This window comes from Myodes glareolus, chromosome 22 (genome assembly GCF_982192425.1).
Source record: "Myodes glareolus chromosome 22, mMyoGla1.1, whole genome shotgun sequence".
Classification (NCBI taxonomy): domain Eukaryota; kingdom Metazoa; phylum Chordata; class Mammalia; order Rodentia; family Cricetidae; genus Myodes; species Myodes glareolus.
The window spans coordinates 37,018,007-37,042,948 of NC_142047.1; the positions used below are offsets into that span (position 1 = coordinate 37,018,007).

Genomic DNA, 24,942 nt, shown 5'->3' on the forward strand with positions numbered 1-24,942 from the left:
CCTTTTATGTTGATCCAGTAGCCATGTAGATACCTCACCTGCTCATAAAGAAAGGTTACTAAGAACATGAGTAGAGTAGACACAGAAAGACAAGAAGTGTTTATTATAGATGTCTTGGTATATGCATACATATCTGTATATCTATCTTAAAACTTGAGTGCATAAAACAACCAAATGTTTTAAGTAAAAGTAAACAGGCTTCATAAAGGAAGATAAATAAGTACATGGAAGTTTGTTCATCATTCAGAGACTTCTAGGAAGTGAAAGTCATTCCACGTTAGTTGAAGTGAGATGAGGAACATGAAATGTTGGCAAGGATATAAGCAGCCAACTCCTAGGAGAGTCTCCAACTTGAAGAACTGTTGGGCATTGTTATTAAGTTTAATATGCACCTACTCCATAGTCAGCAATTCTGCTCTGTTTCCATTAGAAAGAAGTGAAAGCGTGTGAATTGTAAAAACTTCATGCAGCTGTATTTTATTACTAATAGTGTAAAACTGCAAATAGCCCTGATGTCCAGGGATAGGAGGATGGATTAGCAAAGTGTGGCAGTAATGAGGACCCACCCACTGGTACATGTAACACTGGTGAGTCTGAAGGACATTATGCCACATAAAAGCCACCAACCACACACGAGTAAATCCAGACTGTCCTATCTGTGTATAGTTCAGAATGAGGCAAGCCTGGTGAAAGTAATCAGAAGGGTGTTTGCTGGGGACAGGAAATTATGAGAGAATTTTCCAGAATGTAAATGTTCTGTGGTGGACTGAGGGCCACAGGGCTGTGCATTTGCTCAAACTCATGGAAGACAAATAGCACTCTGTATTTTACAGTGTTTAAGTCTGGGTGGGGGGGGGGGGGGCGGTGAGAAAGAACTCAAGTGATTTCACCCTCCTGTCCACTCTCAGTTCATGACTCCTAGAATGGCTCAAACTGCTTAGCCTTCACTGGAACAGAGACACACAGTTCTGCTTCGCTTCTTTTCTTTTCTTTTCTTTTTCCTTTCCTTTCCTTTCTTTCTTTCTTTCTTTCTTTCTTTCTTTCTTTCTTTCTTTCTTTCTTTCTTTCTTCCTTGTTTTGTTTTGTTTTGTTTTGTTTTGTTTTGATTTTGTTTTTTCAAGATAGGGTTTCTCTGTAGCTTTGGAGACTGTCCTGGAACTAGCTGTTGTAGACCAGGCTGGTCTCGAACTCAGAGATCTGCCTGCCTCTGCCTCCCGAGTGCTGGAATAAAAGTCATGTGCCACCACTGCCCAGCTAAGGTAGTGTTTCATTATGGAGCTGAGACTGGCCTCCTAAACACTGGTACTCCAGGAGTGACCCGTCACGTCAGTGTGACTTTTCTTTTCCACCCCGTTTCCACACAGCGGGTTGAGCAGCCGGTAGCAGTTCTATAGCTGCAGAATGAAGCCCCATATTGCTCAGTGATGTAGCCCTGGTGAATAAGGCCCACTTTGTGTTTTAAGAGCTATAATTTACTTCATTTTTTCCTAGAGACTGGATGGCCTGCCTGAGAAGCAGCCTTCAAAATAACAGCAAAAGCTGCTTGGATACGTTGTGCTTGGGGGTGGACCTGATTGTAGGGTGAGGGTCGTTCTCAAGAGATGTGTAACACTTGAAGCTCTAGTTCTCAGACTGTGAATCTTCTAAGGAGTAGGGTTCTGTAAAACCTCTTCTGTTGGGCACTATTCTAACTTCTTACCTTTCTTCACTCCAGCAGTGCACTCAATGAAAGGTTTCTCGTCTGTTTATCCAGTGGAGAAAGAGCAATAAATTGATGGCTACCCCATCCTGGCCTCTCCTGGATCTTAAGTCTATATATTCATTGTTTTTTAGATCTGCCTCTTGCTGGCTTAATACCTACACCCAATTAGGACCAGTTCAACTCATGTCCAAGCTTTAATGTTGAGGTGACTTCTTGTGCTTCAGCTAAAGAAATCGAGAGCTTGCTTAGATGTTGGTCCCCAATCCTTCCTTGGCGGATTCCTAGCAATGTACGGATGCTGGGCCTTGCTCCAAAGTTCTTGGGGAACAAGAAAGGGACCCTAGAATTTGCATTTTGTGTGCTTCTGCTTGCACGCACACTTACGAAGGTCAGAGGACAGCTTGTGGGATCGGTCCTCTTCTAGTGTGTGTGGGTCCAGGAATCAGAACACAGGTGATCGAGTTTGGCAGCCTTCCCCCACACAACGTCTTGTGGAGCCCAGGTTTGTATTCTTAGTAATTTCAGGGATTCCGGAGCCGATGGTTTTTTGACTTCTGAGGAACACTAAACAATATGTGGCGAGTGTTGGCGGGAGAAGCAGGCAGTAGATGTTCTTGGTATTCTTTTTATCGTGCACTGTCAGGAACCAGAGCTCCCAGGAACAGGAACCCTGGGTACGCTGTGTCCCTGGCTTCAGCATGGCTGCTGGCACAGAGCAGGGAGGAATACAGGACGTTGTGAATGAGCAGATGAACTAATTAGAGCAAATGGCATGTGCCCAGAGTGCTATCAAAAACATCTCCATTCAGGGACTTCGGTGTTGTGGAGAGGATTGCAGATCCTTAAGCACAGTATTTATTAATAATAAGTAGGGCACTAAAATACTGCAGCAGTAGAGGTGAAACAGGACAGCTTCCAAATTAGGGCGATGAAGACACTAACGGAAAGACTGAAGGTTCTCCAGGATTTTCCCCTTTAGGTGGATGCTAGATTAAACTCACATATACCAGGCACATACTATACTATTGAGTTATACCACATCCCCGTCCCTGCCCCCCGCCAAGAGAGGCATTAAGATTAACCCAAATTGACTACCAGTGATTATTTATTTATTTATTTTTGGTTTTTCAAGACAGGGTTTCTCTCTGTAACAGCTCTAGCTGTCCTGGAACTTACTTTATAGACCAGTCTAGCCTCAAACACAGAGTTCTGCCTACCTCTGCCTCCCAATTGCTGGGATTAAAGGCATGTGCCACCACTGCCTAGCTAAAATTTTTATAAATATTAATTATATATATTATATATATATTACTAGACAAGCATTCTAGCATCAAACCATAATCCCAGCCCTGGCATTCTGCAGTCTGCCCACCTTCCTCTGTTTCCTTCTAGAGCCTGTCCTTCTCTTGCTCAATTCTTTGGTCTTCATTCTGTCAGCTTTGTTCTGGGACTTCCTTCTGTCGTTTTGTGGACCTCTGGAACTTCCTTTTTCTAGATTTATTTTTAGATTGTGATAGAACTCATCTTCTAGTGCCTTCCGAAGGAGCAGATCTGTGAGATGTAAAGTGTGTGACAAAGTCTGTTCTGCCTGCACTTCACAACACAGCACTGCAGGTGAGAAGAGCCTTCTCTTTAGAGGGGTGAGAGGATTGCTCTGCTGTCAGTCTTCCAGCTTCCAGGGCTGCTCTGGAGAAGTCCTTTGTATTTGACCTCATTTCGACCCCACCCCTTGAAAACTTTTTGTTTGTTTGGTTGGTTGGTTGGTTGAGACAGGGTTTTGCTCTGTAGCTTGCCTCCAAGTCCTCATGATAATTCTCCAAGTTCAGTCTACCTAGGATTAGAATCACAGGTCTGAGCCACCATGCATGGGTCTTTGGAAGTTTTTCAGTCTTCTTTTTATTCCTGAGATCCTTACTGGGCACCAAGAACCCCACCAGTAGTGAGAAGCGCCAGTTCCTTTTTGCACCTCCTCCTAGCTAGTGTCACTGCCTTTCTGGTTCTGCTCTGCACACTGCTCAAGTCTGCCCAGAATGGAAAGCTAGTGTCGGCACAAGTCTCTCACTTTGATATGGCTGGGCACAGCTGAAGGGAATGCTCGCTTTTCTCCAGCTATCCTGTGCCTGTAGCAAATCTGTAAGTCTCAGTCAGTCTTTCTGGCAGATTCTGACAAGAAATTATACAGATGGCTAAGTATTGAGTTAGTTAATTGCTTTAATTACATTCATCAAGTTTTATATAACTTTGAAATTAGCCTTCCTTTTGTCCCCCAGGCTGGAGGATACAGCTTCGGGGGCAGAGGGCTTATCTAGTGTGTGTTAGGTCCTGTGTCATATTGCTAGCAACACATATTTGCACACATACCCACATACAACACTAACCACCAACATGTGTACACAAGCACTAGTGACCCCCACAACACACCCACACACACCCCAAAGTAGTAGCCCATCTGTATTGTATCCAGTAAAAATGGAAAAGAACTGCTACAGTAAAGAAGTCTTTGGTTGATTTCATGACCTAGTTATTACAGAGTTCCAGTTTTGCACAAAATGAATCTACATTTCTTTCCCTTTCTGCAAATTCTATCCTAGAGGAGGGGAAACACTTGTCAGCATTCCTTTCCATCCTTTCTCTTTAGTTATTGTTACTTAAGAGATTGTAACCAAGTATCTGCATCAGAGTTTGTGACATGAGGTGGAACATTCTCCAGATCCTCAGGTGTGCAGACCAGCCTAGGGTGAATTCCAAGCAAGTGCTTTGCCGTTACTGACTTGAAGTTCACAGCTGCCTGGAAATTGCTAAGGATGGATGGCCACAAAGGCCTTAATCAATGCAGAGTTTTACTTAAATGTATTTCACTTATGAGAATTTGTGCATGATATACAAAATTAATATAATTTTCCAAGATTCATACTTTTTTTTCTTTTTTTTTTCCCCTCGAGACAGGGTTTCTCTGTCGCTCTGAAGCCTGTCCTGAAACTAGCTGTTATAGACCAGGCTGGCCTCGAACTCACAGAGATCCACCTGCCTCTGCCTCCCAAGTGCTGGGAATAAAGGCATGCGCCACCACCACTCAGCCCTTCATACATTCTTTTAACAAATATTTATTGAATACCTACCAGGGCCAGGCAGTGTGCCAAGTGATGTCATCTAGAGAGTGAGTGTCAGGGAAAAATGTCCAAAAGTTGACCATTAGAAGGCTCCCAGATACCTTCAAAGAAACTGAAATTAACAATCAGACCAAGTTAAAAAAGAAAACTATTCTCAGGGTTGGGGGCTGTTACATAATAGATTAGCTTTTCTTAGTTTGAAATTCAAGGGGCTTATTTGGAGGTGGGAGGTCAAATATATTTTGCTGCCAGAGATGACTTACCTTCAGAAAAAAGCAGAACAGGCAACTTCTGGATTCCAAGCCCACTAATTTTCCTACCAGTAACAGTTTAAATTTGGGGTCTGGAGAGGTATCTCATTGGTTGAGTATACCTGCTGTTCTTGCAGAGAACCAGAGTTCCTAGCATCCACATCATGTTCACAACCACCTATAACTCCAGTTCCATGGGGACAAATATACATATACACGCAAAATAAAATATTTAAGGAATTTTAAATTTGTATGTGTGTGAATTTTAGAGTGCATCATTTGGTTTGGTTTGATTTGGTTTTTCAAGATGGTTTCTCTGTGTTCTTTGCCGTTTTGGAACCTACTTTGTAGATTAGTCTGGCTTTGAACTCACAGTTCTATGTGCCTCTGCCTTCTAAGTGCTGAAATTAAAGGTGTTCACCACCACATCCAGCATAGAGTGCATCTTTTTGAGGCACATGAAGACCAGAATAGAGACTGCCTGAAAACTTTAGTGTGATGGGTGCATTCATAGCCATCAGATGCTTCGACTTCCTGGGTCCCTCTGTCCTGGCTGTTCTTACATAGTTCTTCTTTAGTGTGATGGGTGCATTCATAGCCATCAGATGCTTCGACCTCCTGGGTCCCTCTGTCCTGGCTGTTCTTACATAGTTCCTCTTGCCCTTTTAATGAGACTCCACCTCTCATCCTACCTCTCATCGCCTCCCCCATCTCTGCTCCCTGTACTGCTCAGCTACACTTCTTGGGCACAACTGGGGGGGGGGTTGGTTTTGTTTTTTCGAGACAGGGTTTCATTGTATAGCCCTGACTGTTCTGGAACACACTCTGTAGACCCTGAACTCAGAGATCCACCTGACTCTGCCTCCGGAGTTCTGGGATCAAAAGCGTGCGCTACCATACATGGTTCTGTGTGCAGTTTTTTAAGAAAGTAACTGCTGCTTCTCATATTTGTCTCTTGTGAGTGAATTAAAGGAGAAGAAATCTGTGTCTTTGTCTCTAGTAGCATCAGGGGCTTGGCTCACTGAAGGCATTGTATAGATAAGGGTTTAGCGGTGTCTTATCTCTGGTTTAATTATCACTCTTCAAGGTGCTTACTGTTACCCTTGTTTTACTAATTGGTTACTAAGTTTCAAAGAAGTTAACTTGTACAAAGTACAAATAAATATATAGTAATTAGGTGGTGGAATAAATGAGTCACTTCTTTGGGAGCAAAGCCATGCTTTAAAAGTATAGATCCAAGGTAGTGTTGGCAACAGCCAGAACTTTGCTGCACAGTAGTTCTCGGGCATCCTGCCATCCTGTCCACACTCGCTACGACTGTTTTTGTGGTGATGACAAAGTGTTCTAAAATTAGATTATGATAATATATCCAAAAAAACCATTGTGCCGCTGTGATGGCACACTCCTTTAGTTCTAGAACTTGGGAAGCAGAGGCAGGTGGATCTGTGAGTTGAAGGCCAGCTCACTATAGAATAAATTTCAGGACAGCCAATGGCTACACAGAGAAACCCTGTCTTGAACACCCCCTCGAAAAATTTTTTTGGTTATATGCCTTATATAGGTAGGCTTTTTATTGTGTGAATTATGTCTCAATAAATTTATTTCAGAAGTATTCTCTTGAGAATAAGAATTAGCTAGACAGGAGAGATGGCTTAGAAGTTAAAGAACACTCACTGCTCTTCCAGAGGGCCCAGGTTTAATTCCAGGCACCCACACAGCAGCTCACAACTGTCTGTAACCCCAGTTCCAGGGGATCTGCTACCCCCACATCAATGCAAAAATTAAATAATTTTTTTAAAAAAAAAAAGAAAATGAGTTGACTGCTGGGCAGTGGTGGCGCACGCCTTTAATCCCAGCACTCGGGAGGCAGAAACAGGCGGATCTCTGTGAGTTCGAGGCCAGCCTGGTCTACAAGAGATAGTTCCAGGACAGGCTCCATAGCTACAGAGAAACCTTGTCTTGAAAAAACCAAAAAAAAAGTGAAAAAAAAAATGAATTGGCTGGTCATCAGATTTCCCAGCATGCTTTCATAGCATATATTTAGTAGCTTATATTTGGGTGGTTTCCATTATCTTCATTCCCATGAGAACATCCTTCAAAGTGATTGAGGTTGTGGTTTGGGTTTGGTTCTGATTTTCGCATTCGTGCTCCACTTTGACCTGTAGCATTCAGGTCATTCAGTGCCTGTGCTCAGTCTCCTTCCTGAGTCTGGACTGTGAGAACATTGATTGCTCATTCAATCCTTGCTTGACTAGCCCAGCCCCATGGTGACAGGAAGGGCAGGCAACATAAAGCCACTGGTCCCCCAGGAGGGAATAGCAGCCATAGCCTCCTTTAAGCTGCACTGAAGCTTTGGGGTGAGAAGCCATGAGAGCCTCACTCAGCAGGGGTGTGATGCCCATTTCCCAGAGTATGGCCGCCTGTGTTTGTAACAGCTTCGGTAGTGACCTGAACTCTCACTCTTTTCTCTGTGACCTACTGTGGCCATGAGTACAAACACAGATGCACTGAGGAGCCTAGGTACAAATGAAAGCATCACTCAGCAAATAAGGATTCTAACAACCTTGGAGAACTGTCCGTCTTTCTGTATGAAAAGGCTGCTCTAACAGCCACCAACTGGTAGCTTCAGGAAGGTAGCTGTGCCTAACCATTCCTCTTGCTCTAGAGATGGGAATTCTTTCATTGGTGGTCAGTGATTCAATGAGTAAAAACCGTCTATCCATTCAAGAAGCAATGTTGTGGTTTACACATGGCCTGGCTGTGGCCACCATCTATGAAAACCATTTCCTGCCTCCAAGAAAGAGGCGGGTGGAGGGAGAGAGGAGTAAGGGGGAGAAAGAACTTTCTGCTCTCGGTCCCATGCTACATGAGAGCAAGTTTTTCTTTGTTGGAACGCATTGCATTTCCTTAGCAGAGTGATGTTTTGGGATTCCAGCTGCCTTCCTGAAACCACTTGCATACAGATCTGTGCTTCCCGTGGGTCCCTTAAATTCTAGACTAGTAGGGGTGGCATGACAAGGGAAAGGCTGCCGATGGAACATCTGCCTTCCGAGGAGAAATGGGGGCTGCCCGGGAGGTAGAAGGATAGATTGAGGTGAGCATCATTAAATTTTTCAGTCAGGTTTTAATAGGATTCAGTTTCCATGAGACCAGAGTCATTACTCTGGCAGTTGAACAAGCAAGCCATGTTGTTGATGCTGACCAGAAAGGGATTCAGGAATTGGGCTCCCACAGGAGGGCCCACTCCAGCCTCATCTAAAAGGACCATATCTCTCTCCCCTCCAGACAGGATACTGGGTATCAGTAGCCCCGTTGTCCAGCACCCATCTTCGTGTTTGGGGTTTCACATGATGTTTAGTAGCGGTGAAAGGGTCAGAAGGGTTGGGGAAATGTCTGCAAACGTGTATAGGAGCCAGCTCATATAAGAGGCATGTAGAGCCACGTGATTAGTGTACCTACCTGTTCCTAAAAAGGGCCAGGCGTGACCCATTTTAAATGAGGTGTCTGTGATGTAAAACTGAAGGAATTGTTTCTATGTTCTGAAATTTAAACATGGCCTCAACCTTGGAGAAGCCTATGAATTTAAATTTTGTTTTTATTGACACCTGGATTTTTTTGTTGTTTCAGTTTTTGAGAAGGGTCACATGTAGTTCAGGTTTTCCTCAAACCCCCTGTACAGATGAATTTGATCTTGAACTTCTGCTTCTTCCTTGCCCCAGCCTTCCAAGTTCTGGAATTTTAAGAATACGCCACTAAAGCTAACTTATTAAAATATTAGCATCTCAAGGATTGGTTGTTTAATGTTTTGTTTTGAGACAGGATTTCATATATTCTATGCTGACCTCAAATTCATAATATAGCTGAAGATGACCTTGAACTTCTAATCTTCCTGCTTCCAGTTCCTGATTGCTAAGATTATTAGCATGCACCATCATGCTTGGTTTACTTGATGCTGGTTGTTAAACCTAGGGCTTCCTGCATTCTAGGCAAGCACTGTACCAATTGAGCTATATCTTTAGCCTCTTCAGAGTTGGTTTGTTGTAAGGTAACAGAGAATGGGGGAGTGAGGGATGCTGAAAGTTACAGAAAAATCAGAACACCAGGGTTTAAGAAACCAAGTACTTGTGGAACATCTAGCCAAACAGCCCATTACTGAGACACATTAGTCTTCTGTTTTCCTTCTCTCCCTGGCTAATTTAGAAAGATTTGTCCAGCCATGTTGTCCTAACAGGAGTAATAATTGTGTGAGTATGTGGCTCTCTCTGTCCCTCAAACCAACACATGCCTGACCTTCATGGGCTTAGCAGGGTCATAGCAGAAAGCTAGGCAATGTTCTCCTTGAGAGAAATCATGGCCTTGGGTCTGCCTGGACTCCTCTTAGCTTTGTGGTTCGGATTGGTTGGGAGCCCATATGGAATTAGTATCTGGAAAATGAGCTGTGTTTTCCTCCACTGAGCTCCCGGGTCTATGTACAAAGCAAAATGTCATCATAGTCTTTATTAGAAGCTGTGCTTAATAATTTTTTAAAAATTCCATCTCAAAAGTATAAATGGTCTGTGTATTTGGTTCAATAAATCATTGTCCCCGGCTGAATCTGATGATACAAATAAAAGCAACAGCAGTCTGTACCTCAGGGACAAAACATCCCCTCTCCATGCATGGTCCTCTTCCCATTAAACTGAATATTTCCTCTCAAAGAGCTTGCCACTGCCTTCCTTTCTTACTGCCAGGAAACAGTGGCATGCCCTTCCCTGTTTGCCATGAGGTCCCCACCCCCCACCTTGGGAATGGCTCCAGGAAGGAAACTGCTGGAGCAGAGTCAGGAAGGGCTGTGGATTATCTCTTTCCCTGAGAATAAGTGAGACTGGGCAGGGGAAGTTCAGGGGTCGATTTTCTACATGTCTGAGAGTCAGAGGCTCTGCTTGCCACCAGCTCCACTCATTTGCCCCTCATGGTGTACACGTCTAGGGGCATCCCGTTCTTATGCTGGACTGTTCAGACTAGGGCTCTGCTAGTGATCCCATAGTCCTTCACCGTTTATTTAGTACTGTTCTCTTGAGTCACAGCTTATTATCCTCTGGGGATCTTCTGTGTGTTTGTCCTTCTAGTGGGATCCTTTACTATTCATTGACGCGAGTGTGTATTTAGTCATGGCTGACATTACAAAATGAGGTACTAGAAATAAGCAACCAAAATTTCCTGAACTTCTAAGAACATTATCCTCCATAGTATAAGTTAATTAGAGGGAGGAAGTGTACCTACAGTCATCCCCTTCCCATAGGGACAATATTTAATGTCTTCATTGTGAGGGTTAAAAAAAAAAGTGAAGTGGGTACCTTTTGGTGGGCCCTGACAAGGTATACCACTAACCAAACATGCCACACACAGCAGAGTTAGTACAGGAGATTTATGGGGGAGGGAAAAGGAAGAGAGGGAAAGAATGAAAGGCTGTCTAGGAGTGGGGACATTGAGAGAGACAGACAGACAAGACAGACAGTACAGGGAAGAGGAGCAAGAGAAGGAGCTTTTAGAGGGTGCACGTGTCACATAGCTGGCAGTGGCCAGGTACTTGGCAACAGGTGATGGTGTAGCTGCCTCGGTGGCCGAGGTAGGGTGCTGCCACCAGTGACATTCAGTATGTGCTGGTCTCACACTGTGCCGCTGAGAGTGCAGCAAACACATTAAAGCCTTGTCAAGGTAGCATGCTCAGCAATATTGTTTAACCTGCATCTGTCCACAAGAAACAGATAAACCCAGTGAATAACAACCTATGAGCCAGTCAGAATATCCTTTCCAAGGTTATTATGACACCAAGGCCAGAAGGCAGAAGACAGATTAAAGTTTCAAAGGAGACCAAGACACTTCCAGATGTGCTGTGCTGAGGAGCGTGTGAAGAATAACTGTCAAGACCATTTTGAACTGTTATTGATAAAATTCAAAGATAGCCTTATTAGAGGTTATTATCAGCATATTAAGTTTTATTAAGTTTCTTGAGTATAATATGAGGTGTTAAGATTATGTAGGAGAGGGCTGGAGAGATGTCTCAGAGGTTAAGAGCACTGACTGCTCTTCCAGAGGCCCTGAGTTCAATTCCCAGCAACCACATGGTGGCTCACAGCCATCTATAATGAGATCTGGTACCCTCTTCTGGCATGCAAGCATACATGGAAGGAATGTTGTGTACATAATAAATAAATAAATCTTTTTTTTTAAAAAAAAAGATTATGTAGGAGAGTGTCTTAGGAGACGCAAGCTGAAATATTGAGGTGCTGTGGTATGTCCACAAATTATTTAAAACTAGCTCCATACTCTCTCCAAAAGCAAATGTACATGGGGGGGGAGCATATGTGGCAAAGGGTAATTGACGAATAAGTGAGACTTATCCAGATAATGTCAGTACTGTGTCTCTCCTTTTGACATTTCCAAACTGGAAAGTTGAAATCTCAAATTGATTTCCCGTGACCTTTCCAAATTGTCTTCTTATTGTTACAAAACAAACAGTGGGGTGGGGACAGAGGGCAGCAACCAAAAACCACAGACTAACCTTCCTTCCCATTTCTTCCTTCCAAGAACTAACCAAGCCCAACCCTGCTTAGCTTCTAAGATCCACGGAGCTCAGGGAAGTGTGACTGTAGACTGGTTCCCATTTCTGCCATTATTATAAATGGTGTGTCAAAAGGCCTTTTGTTTGTTTGGTTGGTTGATCTGCTAGTTGATTTTTTGAGACAGGATCTCACTATGTAGCCTTAGCTGAACCAGAACTCACTGTGTAGACCAGGCTAGCCTTGAATTCATTGGAGACCTGCCTGTCTCTGCCTCCTGATTACTGAGGTTAAAGGCATATGCCGCTGTGCCTAACCTGACAGCTTTCTGATCAACCCCATGGTAGCTCAGTTTTAAAGTGCTTTTGTGAATCCAAGTAACATTTTTTCTTTAAAGATAGTTTCCTTGGGCTGGGCAATGGTGGTGCAAGCCTTTAATCCCAGCACTCTGGAGGCAGAGTAAGGCGGATCTCTGTGAGTTTAAAGAGCCAGTTTGAGGACAGCCAGGGCTACAAAGAGGGCTACACTGTCTCTAAATAAATAAATAAATAATAAAAAAGAATTAGTTTCTTTGAACAATAAAAGATGAATTGATAAGTTCAGCACTTACAGAAAAGGTGACATTTTCCAAAATAGCTGTATTGAGGTAGAGTTTCTCCATTGAGAGTGGACTTAGCTGGCTTCTAGCATCTTCTCAGGCTGTGCATCTGTCCACATAGTTTGAGAACCAGAATCTGGAAAATGAGTCCTGTCTTCCAGCGGCTCTCACGGAGCACTCCAGGGGAGCTTCTGTTAACCCTAAAAACAACCCTGCAGTCTCCGCTGCTTAGTCTGCTTTCATTGCTGTGGCATACCTGAGAAAAAGAACTTCAAGAAGGGAAGGGATTTGGATTGCACTGTTCGTTCTTACAGATTTCGGCTAATCTAGGGAAAACCCAAAAGAACAGTGGCTCCAAGCCCACAACAGGGAATTCTCAGGTTGATCTTTCCTCACGTTCACACAGGTGCTAGACCTACACCTGGCCCTGGAAAGTAGTTCATGTGTGTGTCCCTCCCCTGTAAACAGATGACAGACACTAAGGAAAGCGCAAGTCTCTGCCAAAGAATGTTGTTGCAAATGATTTGCATGTTTCCAGTTTTGATGTGAGAAGTGTAGACTTGAGGCCAGGTCTGTCTATTGACAGATACTAATGCCCCGATATGCCCTGTGCTTGCTGATCCACTTTTGAAACTGATTTTCCTCTCTGTCAGTTCAAGCAGTGTTGAGTCTTCTTGTTACAAGAGGGACTTTTTTTTTTATAGTAGTTCTGCTATCAAATTAAGGACTTGGTCAGTTAAAAGTTTTAAAATTTTATGTCGTGAGTAAGCTTTTGGCTTCACTATGGATGAGACAGAGTGAGTAAGACAGTAGTATGTGGCTCACGCCTTTAATCCTAGCACAGGCATGTAGATCTCTTGAGTTCTAGGTCAGCTGTCTGTACATAGCAAGTTCCAGGCCACCTGGGGTACGTGGTGAGACCGTGTCTCAACAAGGAAAAAGGAATGAGTAACGCATGGATCCTACACAGTGAGCTCCAGGACAGTAGGGAAAGTGGATGTTTCTTCCTCTCCCCAACTGAGCAGTAGAAATTGGAATGTGCAAGCAGCCATGGGATTTGTGTCCCAGGACTGTGGGGCAAGCACAGGAAGAAGATACCAGCTGTAAGGAGCACTGACTTCCTCTCTGGAGTCTTTTAGTAAGTGGTCACAGTTTGCCTATTTGTTACCTTTTAACTAGGTTTTGTTTCTCCTTAGGATCAGACCTTGTAGCTTTTTTTGTGTTCTTAATTCCAAGCACAGTGAAACTTCAGTCTCTGTTGAATGACTATAATTGATGGATGGCGAGATGACTTTAAATCCCTTTGCAAAGCAAAAATTCTCTTCTGTGGGTGCCTGATTATTGGAATTGGTGTTAAAGATCACAGGGAATGAATGTATTATACCTCCTCAAATCCCATGAACACATTTGCCAGCCTCCTCATTAGGGTCCTCTTCCTACTGCGAGCAATGAATCAAAGTCCCTGCTAAGGAAGGGCACAGAGTAAAGTAGACACGTATAATATCTGTTTCCTTAACATGATGCTGTACCTTTCAGTTGCAGTGAACTTTCTCATGATCACATCAGTACTACCACACAGAAAGGGCCAGGGTTCTTTCATATATGTATACAGTACATTTGGATTCCATTTAGAATCATCTTAAGCAAAATAAAATAGCTCTCAGAAAACTCTCAAGCAGCTTCTCATCCTGGAGACACTATCTGCATTTTATGAATAAGTCCAGTATGTAGGGGAATGAACTAGGTAGAGAAGCTGACATCCTGTGGACCAGTGTTTATAGAAAAGAGTGTTTGTACCACTCCCAAGTCTTGTTTTTGGTGTAGGCACTAACCTGTTGGCCTATCCTAGGGTACAGATAGCCCACGGTCCATGGTTTCTTACTGGATTTGAATGATGATAGTTTGGCTCAGAAATGATTCCCTTCAGCAGTAAACCTGAGGTTATCTACCGTAGGCCACATGCAAGTCAGATGGGAAGGAAGCTGAGAAAGCACTGGGAGAGTAAGCACTGCAGTGCCTGCGTGCACCGCTTGTGCATTTCAACTCTTACCTATCTCGGTGAAGCAGAAAATAACCTCCAGTTTCTTCCAGCAGAAAATTCATTTTAGTTTCATAAAACCAAAAGCAGATTGGCAAGTTGACTTAGTAGGTAAAGGCCATTGGCACCTGACAATCCAAATCTACAAGCCTGGCCTTGATGCCCAGATAAGGTGGAGGGAGAGAACCAACGCCACAAAATTGACCTTTGATCTGTGCATCCCTGCCCCCCACCCACAAAATAATAATGTTTTTAAAACCCATGTTTTTTCTATAGTTTCTTCCCCTTATATCACCTTCTCATGAACTCTAGCTGCCTTCTGTTTGCCTTATCTCATTCATGTAACATTGACTGGAAACATTCGACCTGCCGAGACTTGAATTTGGCATTTGGGGTTTCTCCCATAGCCCGTGGTAGATAGCATCGCCAGCAAGTAGAGCACAGGCTGTACATTCTCTGCTTTGGGATGTTCTCCACCTCCGGGGAGAACCAGGCCCAGTTACAGGAGTTGAAAGGCAATGCCTTTAAAGGTCCTTTTACAATGCTGTGACTTCTTGCTTGTACATGTTGGGAACCTGTTCTTATCCTGTGGAATAGTCCCCTGGGGCTTCAGAACACAAACAGGACAGTGATTGACAGTGGCCAACAGTTAACTGCACCTGACCCCTATGCTGGATGCTGTTTTGACCCTTCACATGGACAATTTCCCACCACCCATGATTAAGCATTCAGTGTAGATTGGGAAACCAGGACACAGGTACTTGAAGAACTAGCTTTGAGTCATTGGGACAGAGCTGGACTTGGACCTATGCATGTGACTCCAATATCTGAACCCCACCATTCTCCTCCCTCCCTGCAAGCAGAGACCTGCCATGCCTGAAAGAGGTCTGAAAGGCTGCGGGCTTCCTGTCAGCTGTGCAGCTAAGCAGTTGTATGTGTTAGGCGGGAAAGGCGGATTAAGATTCTGCCTGCCTACAATTTCCACATAGAAAAGAAAATGCCCTATGTACAAGCATGGCTTCCACTGAACAGCTCCAATCCAGGGAACTTTATGTGAAAAAAACATACAGATACAAACTGTTAATTAAGACGTCAGAGTTCTTATGTTAATCTAGAGGTCAGAGTTATTATATTCATTTTTCTTTCCTTAGGATAAAAAGACCAAGTGGCATGAGCAGCCTTTTGGGGAAAATTGGAGCCAAAAAGCAGAAAATGAGCACCCTTGAGAAGTCCAAATTGGACTGGGAGAACTTCAAGGAGGAAGAAGGGATTGGTGAAGAACTGGCTATCCATAACCGAGGGAAAGAAGGGTAAGGTTCTGTTCGTCTGTAGCCTCGGAACTCTGCAGTGATCTGTTTCACACCGCCCTGCTTAGCCAGGAGGAGCTTTTCACTGTGAAAGGGAAATGGAGTGCTTTGGTTATTGGTGAAGCTCTAAAATGAGGCCAATCCCATCTGTGAGAAGCCACTGGGTGAAGATGGGGGGCGGGGCTGAAATGCAGTGTTCCCTGGACAGTTTGCTGGCTTACAGCTCAGTGAACTGTAAATCGCCTGATTTATTCACAAGGCAGGGTCTGGCTCACAGCAGCTGGCTTGTCCTAATCTGAATCATTTGACCTTCTGAGAATCTGGGTTAGTTCAAGTGCTTCAAAAGCAAAGAAAGCCAACCCAGTGATAGGATACAGTCATATTATCCATGAATGATTTGGTATTATTTTTTTCAACCATGTTACTGTGGTCAAGGGCATGGTGTGACCATTTGCTTCAGCTATATGATACATGGCTAGGCCATTGCTGTACCATTTCATGGTCACTCTGGAATATGAAGAGAATATCCATAAATCAAAAGTGACCTATTCCTTGTTAGTGTTTTTGTTTTGTTTTCCCTGTGGAAGTGCTGAGAAAGGATCTCACTCTGTAACCTAGTCTGTCCTCAATCATGACAATCCTGCCTCAGTCCTCCATGTTTGGGATCACAGGTAAGAGCCACCATGCCCACACAGCTTTCATGTATGTTTTTGGTAAGGAAAAAGAAATGGGGCTCATTTAGTGGTTAGGGAGTACAAGAGAAACTTAAGGAGCAGAGGCCCATGACTTCAGGTCAGCATTCCTCACTCCTCAAGTATTTGATGGCCGTTTATACAGCCCTGCCCCTCACTAGTAAGACCTTCTCTATATACAGCCCTGCCCCTCGCCCGGAAGACCTTCGCTATATACAGCCCTGCCCCTCACCAGTAAGACCTTCTCTTTCAGCATAGCAGTTACCTCAGCTCCTCTGCCAGTAAAATCGGGATGCTCTTACACCTTCATTCTGGTTGTGCAGATCCTGAGATAAAGCAGAATGTATGTAATATGTGCAGAGATGTAATATGTATAAAGCACTTTGATGACTACTGATGGAAGGGCCAGCTTTCAGCAGCTCAGGAATTGATGGGGAGCCATGGAGTCGGCAGACTAATCTATCTGAGGCAGTGAGGAGAACAAAACATATCTATCTAGGGCTGGCCCAAGAAGGAAGCACACACACCTTCAGGATCTTTCTTCGTCTCTCTGTCTCTCTCTCATTATTTCTTTTCTTACCCCTATCCAGATGTGTCCCTTCTGTGTTTTTATTTTTTCCCTTACAGCTTATTTACCTCAGCAGAATCTTTCAAGCAATATAAAAGTTACAGTGTGATTACATTCTATTTTTTAAGCAAATGATTAGAATGAATACAAGTAAAAAACATGTTTTCCATGTCCCTTACATGATTAACATTTTTCATATTACAAATGAAAAACAAATAATCCCAAGAACCCACATACATTCATGTCTAAGCAGCTTGTTACAGATTAACAGAGTGCAAGCAAAGCAAGCTATTTTTCCCAGCCAGTTCTTTTACTGGCAGGCTGCATTTTGTGACCACAAAGAAAGGTAGCCCTTACTTTATCTGAGACAGGGGCAATACTTTAAACAGTTTAAACAACTTCAGAGGAAATCTTTATAATAATCCACAGGTAAAAATGCCTAGTAGAACAGGGTATGTCCCTGAGATCATACTACGTTAAAGACAGTGGGGATCCCTCACACCCATTCACACCATACCAGATACCAGAGAAAAATGGCAGTGGCAAACATGTAAAGACTCAGCAATAGCAATAGACATTCCAGAGCAGAAGCCTCCGGGCCTTGCCTATCCGAGATTCACCCATCAGTGACTTACTTGCATTCTGGGGGAGAAATCTCCTGAAGTCAGTTGCCACCTGCTGCTCCTCTGACATGGCCACTTACCACATGAAGGCCTACGTAAGTACATGTCATTCAGGTTATTAGTTAACCTAGATTAGCCTTTAATCCCAGTTCTTGGGAGGCAGGGTGTCTTAGGGTTTTTATTGCTATGAAGGGACACTGTAACCACAGCACTACTTATAAAGGAAAACATTAATTGGGGCCAGACAGCCTGCTCTTCTCCACGCTGGTTCTGGCTGGGGTTTGCTCACAGCAGCAGAGAGCTGATGGGGACGAGCGCTGGCCCAGCTCAGGCTTCTGTTTACATTTCTTTTCTCCTATTTGCCATTAACTGACCACCCTTAGACTCAGACCTTACTGGAAAGCTAGATACTTTATCCATTTAAGTCCTAGCCAACAGTTTAGAAATATTTTCCATGGCGATGGGGTAGAGTTTGGAGGCATTCCCCAAGTCTCCCAGGCTGGCTGTTCTTCCCCAGCCCTTCAGCCTGGGAGTGTGGGCCCTGGGCAATTGTTTTCTTCTTCCTCCCCAAGCAAACACTAGTTCTAAGACTTAGCCACCATTTTGGGCCTTTGCTGCCACCCCTGTCCACTTCTCCAGCTGCTTGCTGCAACCCAGCCTCAGTGCCCTTCCCTTTGGAGTTTACCTCCCCTGCAAGTCTTTGCTTTGTCAGCTCGGATGCCACTGTAGAACAGCCCCACCACCTCGGTCACATCACCATTTCTCTGCTGTACTGACTGGTGTTGTCATGTTTTGTTAGTGTCCAGTAAGCACCCTAGAGCACATACCACACCACTCCAGTATCTAAATGCCTGGTGCACTGGCTAGCAGATGCCCCTGGCTTTGTCTGTGGCCCAGTAGGATCAGAACTAACCATCCAGAAAAGTCTGGCATAATACATCAGAATAGGTTTTCATGCGACAACATTTTCAGTCAGCAGAGCGCTTGAAGTGCTAGGCCAGAGACAGTCTGGGTGTGAGCGGACGTCGTTCAGGTGTTGAGCATGACTTCTTCTAGATCTGCTAACTAATCACAGATTTCCTGACGGTGGGTATCATCAACACAGCTTTCCAAATAATAACCCTATGGCAGGAGCCCTGGGTGTATGGGGAGAGAATCTGTGTATAAAATGCACAGTGAAGAGAAACACGGGCTTGGGCTTGGCTGCTGCTCTCTGTCCAGTTAAGCTGAAGGTACAGAGCATAGTGATTAGAAACCAGCTATTTGGCGATTTAAAGAACATGATGGAGGGGCTGCTAAATACTTTGCATTTCCCGAAGCATCTGTCTCCAGGATTTCCAGGAGTTTGTCCCCCAGGACCATTGCAGCCATGAGGAAAGGATTATTGTTGCTGCCCTTGTGACCATGCCTGGGCTGGCACTTTACATCTTTAGTTGCATTCCCAGAGCAGAGAAATACTGCCCTATTAGGACTACCCCAGAGACATGCTGCGTCTGAGTGCTTCCGCTGCCCATCAAGAGCTGAAGTTTATCATTGCTGTGCCGTTTGACTGCACCAAATGTACGCAGGAGCCAACACTGCAACACTAGTAACAGAGTGCCAGCCCCAGAACGTCCTCTTACCTTGTGTCTCCTGTGCATGCCCTTTTCCTTAGCAGTGTGCAAGAAGCCTCTCCTGCGATTTTAGCCGCAGGATGACCACATGACAGAGCTTTTGCAAGCCAGCTTCCTCTGACCTCCAGGCTGGGTTCTCTGACAGGTACTGGCTTCTTCTCTGATAGTGCTCCCTACTCCTCCCTACCCGGTGTCCTGAATTTCACGAAATTGAAGCAGAAAAATAATTTGAGTTGAAAGATCTCAAAGATATCAGAGTCTATTGTGTATAGCTTAAGTTCTGGAGGAGAAACTAGAGAGCCACCTAGGTTCTTGATGCTCTTAGCATGTTTTGTTAATGATGATAAAGATCTGCTACTTTGCCATGCATAGTGGTCCACACCTTTAACCCCAGCACTAGGGAAGCAGAGGCAGGCTGATCTCCATGAGTTCGAGGCCAGCTTGGTCTTCAGAGTGAGTTCCAGGACAACTAGAGCTACACAGAGTGAATGAATGAATAGAGTGAATGAGTAAGTAAGTAAATAAATACAATAAAATATGCTGCTTAGGTGGGTCATAAAAGAGCATAGTAGCAGAAGAGGATGACACACTCCGTCAGCTTTAGGCTTCCCAGTGTGCCAGGCTCCTTCTGACCTGAAAAGCAACAAGTCCAAAGACGAGTAAAAGCCATAATTCCCATTGCATTTGGCAGCCAGCAGATCTGTTCGGAGCTGTGGCCCAATTAAAATGCCTGGAAACCCCTACAACCCTTTGCACCTGAAGTAGGTGAACCCTCAGTTGGCCCTCTGAGGCAACCTTTCCTCGGGTCTCCTTCCTTTTGGTCTCCATTCCAAATGTCCTGATCTGAGGCCTTGCAGGTCATGACTGTGGTTCAATTGACGAGAAGCAAGAACCAGTGCTTCTCGAGTATCATTGTATCCACAGAGGGGCATTACATTTTTATTCCTGTTTCATCGAGAAGGAAAAAACAAACACAAAAAGTCAAAAATTAAATGCCAATATATTTCCCAAATGTACGGATAGCAGATATCAAAGTCATTCTCATCCCCAGCAGCATGTTGGCACAGTCAGCTCGTGGATGTAAACCAAGCTGTCACAAGGATCCTCTTACAGCTGCCAGTGGCTGTGACGGGGAATAAAATAGCCAGACCTGCCTTGCTGGCCTTTGTCTGGGCTGCATCTGTGTGTGTGCCCTTGTTGCTGTCTGAGACTTCCCTTTAGCATCTGTGTTGTCTGGACACAGACAGCTTCCGTGACCCTGCAAGCCCTTATCCGTGCTCAGTGAGCATCCCAGTGTTGGAGTTGCTTCCTTTTCCTTCCTGAAACACCGCGTGATTCTTGCACAGCACATCTCTTGCCTGTGTTCACTCTTTTTGCTGGCTCTTCCAAGGCACAGTTAGCATGCCTGTCACCAAGTCTCCAATTCACATGTGTCTGCTTCTCCAGATCCAGGATAGGCAGGGGCTGGGAACGGCTCATTGCAGTGGGTGAGGCCCTCAGCTGCTGCAGGGAGTTGATTGTGTCCATACCTCCTCCCTCAAGCCCCCATTCTTTGCCTTTATCTGAAGGAGCATACGGTATCTGCCACTGCTCTCTCTGCCAGGGAATCTGAATTTCAGATTTAACTGGGTCTCTTTTATTTTCACCTACTAAATCTGACAACTCTGACCCAAGGGACTGTGTCAAACCTAAGCACAGCCTTTCCATGTGTTCCAGTTATTCTGGCCTCATTGATAGATTTGACACTGCAGCCTAATTGCTGATCCAGACAAGGTGATAGTTACTAGTTTTAGACAGCACACATCCCAACGTGGCCATCTGCTATCCTCGGGACCCTGATGGAAGTTGGCTACCTAAAATCACAGTGACAGTTTTAGCTACCACTTTGTTGAATTCTTGCTCCATGCTAAGCATTATTGATATACTATTTATATTTGTACTTATATAAATATACATTTACCCTTCACAGCAGCCCATCTGAGTAAGGAGGGTTGCTCTCTCTTTAACTTTTTTTGGTGGGGCTGGTGGGGGGGTGTAAGCTTTTTTGGTTTGGGATTTTTTTTTTTATTGTTTTTGTTTGTTTCTTATTTTCTGGTTAAGACAATATTCAGGATTCAGGGATATGGTTCAGTTGCTATAGTGTTTGCCTATTGTGTGCAAAGCCCTACATCACATAGGATAGGCCTAGTGGTTCATACCTGTAATCTTAGCCACTAGGAAGGTAAAGGTGGAAGCCTACAGTCATCTGGGCTATATATAGCAAGCCATCCTGAAATGCATGAGAGCCTGTCTCCAAAAAAAAAATAAAACTGCAGGAGTGGTCTCTGGCCTAGGCTGCTAGTACAGAACTCACATCAGTCTTCTTACCTCAGCCACAGCAGTACTAGACAGACAGACAGATCGATAGATAGATATTTTTGTTATTGCCCCTCCTTTTAATATATTAAGAAACAGATTTGCTAAGTTTATATGACTTGTCCAGAGTCACACAGTCAGTAAGTGACAGGATTCGAATTCAGCTCCCTCTGGCCTCAGAACCTGTGTTTTCTGACTAGTCCTTGGTAGTATGTGGAGGATTAATAGCCACAGGCTCATCTGGCAAGCAAGTGAATGGGCCTTGCTTCAGGATGCTGAAGGGCAGAAAAACAAGACCTGAATTCAGTGAAGAACACAGGTTCCTGGACCTGGTTATGTTCTCGCCATGAATGTAATAACCTTGTAGTGACAGATGCACATTTTCCATGGTGCAACAAAGAAAAATTAGTGCAGAGATGCAATTATGTTTCCCATTTTTAATGGCAGTTTTGCTCTCTCAATAGATTAATTAGCTACAAAGAGTTCCTCCCCTCAAGCAAATCACCGCATACTTTACGGCAAGAAAAGGTAGATTAAAATGCAGCTGTGTGTCATTAAGCAGCCAGGCTCCCTCCTGACCAGCGTGCATGCCAGTGTAGGCTGGCCTCCCTCCCACCCTGTCTGGGAAGACTGCAGGAGACCTCGAGGGAGCTCTCTGACCTTGGCTTGAGAGCAGGAGCAGAGCTCCAGGCTTCCAGGGAAACCCTGTGTGTGACAGCGGGTGCAGAGGTGTTTGGTGTCATTGCTAGAGGAATTCTTCCTTTGTGCCGCAGAAGTGGCCTGGCCCCCGAGCTAAGGAGAAAATACCAAGGGAAACAGAGAAAAGAAAATTAGGCGACTTTGCAAGCCTTGCTAAGGGTTCCCTCAACAGCAGTCCTTGGTGGTCGGTATTCTAGCCCTTTTCTTCCATTTTCAGGTATATTCTTTATGTTTTGAGATACACAAAAACATAGCTTTGGTCCCGTGAGATGGCTCAGTGGATCGATGCACTTGTGCCGAGCTTGCCAACTCTTGTGCAGTCCCCAGGACCCATATGGAAGGAGAGACGCAACCCCTACACGTCAGCTGTCCTCTGTGCCACACAAACACATACCCGTACACAAGCACAAAGTAAACGTCATCTTAAGATAATATATCTCGGCCTGGCGGTGGTGGCACATACCTTTAATCCCAGGACTTGGGAGCCAGAGGCAAGTGGATCTCAGCCTAGTCTACGTAGTGAGATCCTGTCTCAAAACAAACAAAAAAGGGGTTAGGCATCCTTTTCTGTTTTTTCTGAACAGAATTGTCCTGTGTAGATGAAGTGGGGGTGGTCAGGTGGTCATCCGACCAGCCTGGCTAGCCTGCTGGTTACTGCAGCCTGATTTGCCCCTGGGCTTGGGACAGTGCAAGGGAAGGGAACCCTTTCTGCCAGACTTTACTGACACTGTTTTTGTCTTCTTCCAGGTACATTGAACGGAAAGCTTTTCTGGATCGAGTGGACCACAGGCAGTTTGAAATTGAACGAGACCTCAGGCTGAGCAAAATGAAACCTTGACATTCTGGGTAGAATTTGTAGCAGTTTATTCCTATTGACAATGTGAGCTCTTCTGTGTGTCTGTGAACTGTCTCCAGTGTTCATCATGTTCCCAGCAAGGCCCTTTTCTACGTGGCAGTTTGGTTTATGTATCTTAATCTTAGCTGGTTTCATTCATTTTACTTTTTAAAATTTGTCTTTAAATAAACAAATAGAAGTCCTCTGTGAGGTTGGTAAAGGTGAAGATGCCACCCCCTCCCTCTGCTCTTCCAGCCCAGGCCCAGCTCGCACTGCTCTGACCCATCCAAGGTGGTGGGAGTTTTGTGAGGCCGCGGTCCTCTCTCTAAGATCAACCTTTCCCGGAAACCCCTGAGCATTTGTTCTCAATTGTGTGACATTCTCATGGTAAGGTGGAACATTGATATAAATTAATACTGAGTGGTCTTTTTGTTTTTTCCTACTTCCCTTTTTCTCTTAAAAAAGTCTACTTCAGATATATTTTCTACCTCAACAGTTCTTTAGTTGTTTTTTTTTTTTATGTCAAGGGATATTCTTGCTAATAGTGCTGGCACACACCTATAATCCTAGCACTTGGGAGTCTGAGAAAAAATTACTACAAATTTGAGGCCAACCTGGGCTATATATGGTTCCAAATCAGCCTAGGCTATAGAGTGTATCTTGTCTCAAAATTGGGGATGGGGAGTATTCTAAAGAACAGTTGTTCTTTATATTCCTTTGGGAAATTCCAAACCCAAATTTCCTTCTTAGGAAACATGGAAGAAGAGAATAAATAATAAACCATCCATGCTAATACAGCATTAAATCCCTAAAGTTGCTCCTAGGGCATGGGAATGGGGAGAAAGCGGGCTTTAAAGACAACGCTGTTTTCTGGCCTGTGAGTGGTTGAGTCACATCAGGATCTCAGAGAGCTGAAGTGAACTACTGCCATCCTAAGGACAAGGAACACCACTAGGTCACAGTGGACTTCCCCATCCAGACCTTGGATGTGTTTGTAGCAACCAAACTGAATTGGTGGCACCAGATGGCTAGCATCTCATTACCCAGAAAGGGAGTTTACAAGCTACATTTGAACTCAGGGTCTGTTGTATCCATCTGCAAAAGACTGTGCAGGTGGCAAGAGAGCATTTGAAGCTGGCATCAGAACAGATGGTTTCTACTGGGACGTGGGATGATAGGAAGTCTTTAACCTGAACCAGCCAGCACACCATTAGGACAGGACCCCCAGACCTGCAAGAATGGAGGCTCACCTATGGTGCTGTCCGGCATGTCACCCACTACACTGGGGTGACTACATCTCTTGGCTGTTGTTGCAATTCTGTGTACCCCCAACACCCCGCCTCACACAGTTTAAAAGCTTTTTCTACTGATACATATGGCATGTTGATGAAGCGCCTCCTCGCCTGACTCTGGCACATGTGCCCAACAAGTGTACGAGTGTGTGTCGGCATCAGTAAGACCTCAAAGCAGACCTGGGCCATCGTACCACTCTGGCTGCAGGGCAGGCTGCCAATGTGTATGTGGAGCCCTTCCAGCCTCTGTGGCAAAGATAGACTGAGAGGGAGGGCTGAGGCTAGCTGACCAGTGTGCCCAGCACAACCGGCCTTCGTCATGAGCAGCCTTTCTGTTTATTTTCTCCAGCTGCTCCTGGAGAGTGGGGAGGTAGAGATGAAAACAGAAGGCCATGTGTTGGTAGCTGCTGAGCTGTTCTGAACTTGGATATGGATTTCAGTTTTTCATAATAAAACTATTTATTTCTGGGCGGTGGTGGTGCACACCTTTTATTCCAGCACTCAGGGGGAGGCAGAGGTAGGCGGATCTCTGAGAGTTCAAGGCCAGCTTGATCTACAGAGTGAGTTCTAGGACAGGCTTCAAAGCTACACAGAGAAACCCTGTCTCGAAAAACAAACAAACAGAAAACATATTTTTAGCATTACCCAAGAGACACAGGATTGTGTTCTGTATAAGGAAGGATTTTGAAGTGTATCAGGCTGATCCAGAAGAGGGTG

The 24,942-nt window shown here is 44.5% G+C and overlaps 1 protein-coding gene and 1 long non-coding RNA gene across 4 annotated transcripts in view; one reads left to right on the forward strand and one right to left on the reverse strand.

The window, feature by feature from the left end:
* Nucleotides 1-20,642, reverse strand: part of LOC125402444 (uncharacterized) — a 39,639-nt gene extending 18,997 nt beyond the window's left edge. Inside the window, exons 1-5 of one of the 3 annotated variants that reach the window (XR_014999023.2) lie at nt 17,444-20,642; nt 16,506-16,566; nt 12,216-12,472; nt 4,818-4,924; nt 2,795-3,529 (exon numbers count right to left, since the gene is read on the reverse strand). This is a non-coding gene — a long non-coding RNA (uncharacterized LOC125402444). Of the gene's footprint in view, nt 1-2,794; nt 3,530-4,817; nt 4,925-12,215; nt 12,473-16,505; nt 16,567-17,443 lie in introns of those variants that run through there. The other 2 variants (XR_014999025.2, XR_014999024.2) reach the window with 2 other exon arrangements.
* The window catches only part of Cfdp1 (chromatin remodeling protein CFDP1), an 83,326-nt gene extending 59,979 nt beyond the window's left edge, over nt 1-23,347 (forward strand). Inside the window, 2 exon segments of the mRNA XM_048437212.3 lie at nt 15,393-15,551; nt 22,846-23,347. Coding sequence (XP_048293169.1) covers nt 15,393-15,551; nt 22,846-22,936 — 250 coding nt within the window. The 3' untranslated portion in view covers nt 22,937-23,347.
* Nucleotides 23,348-24,942: the final 1,595 nt, after the last annotated feature.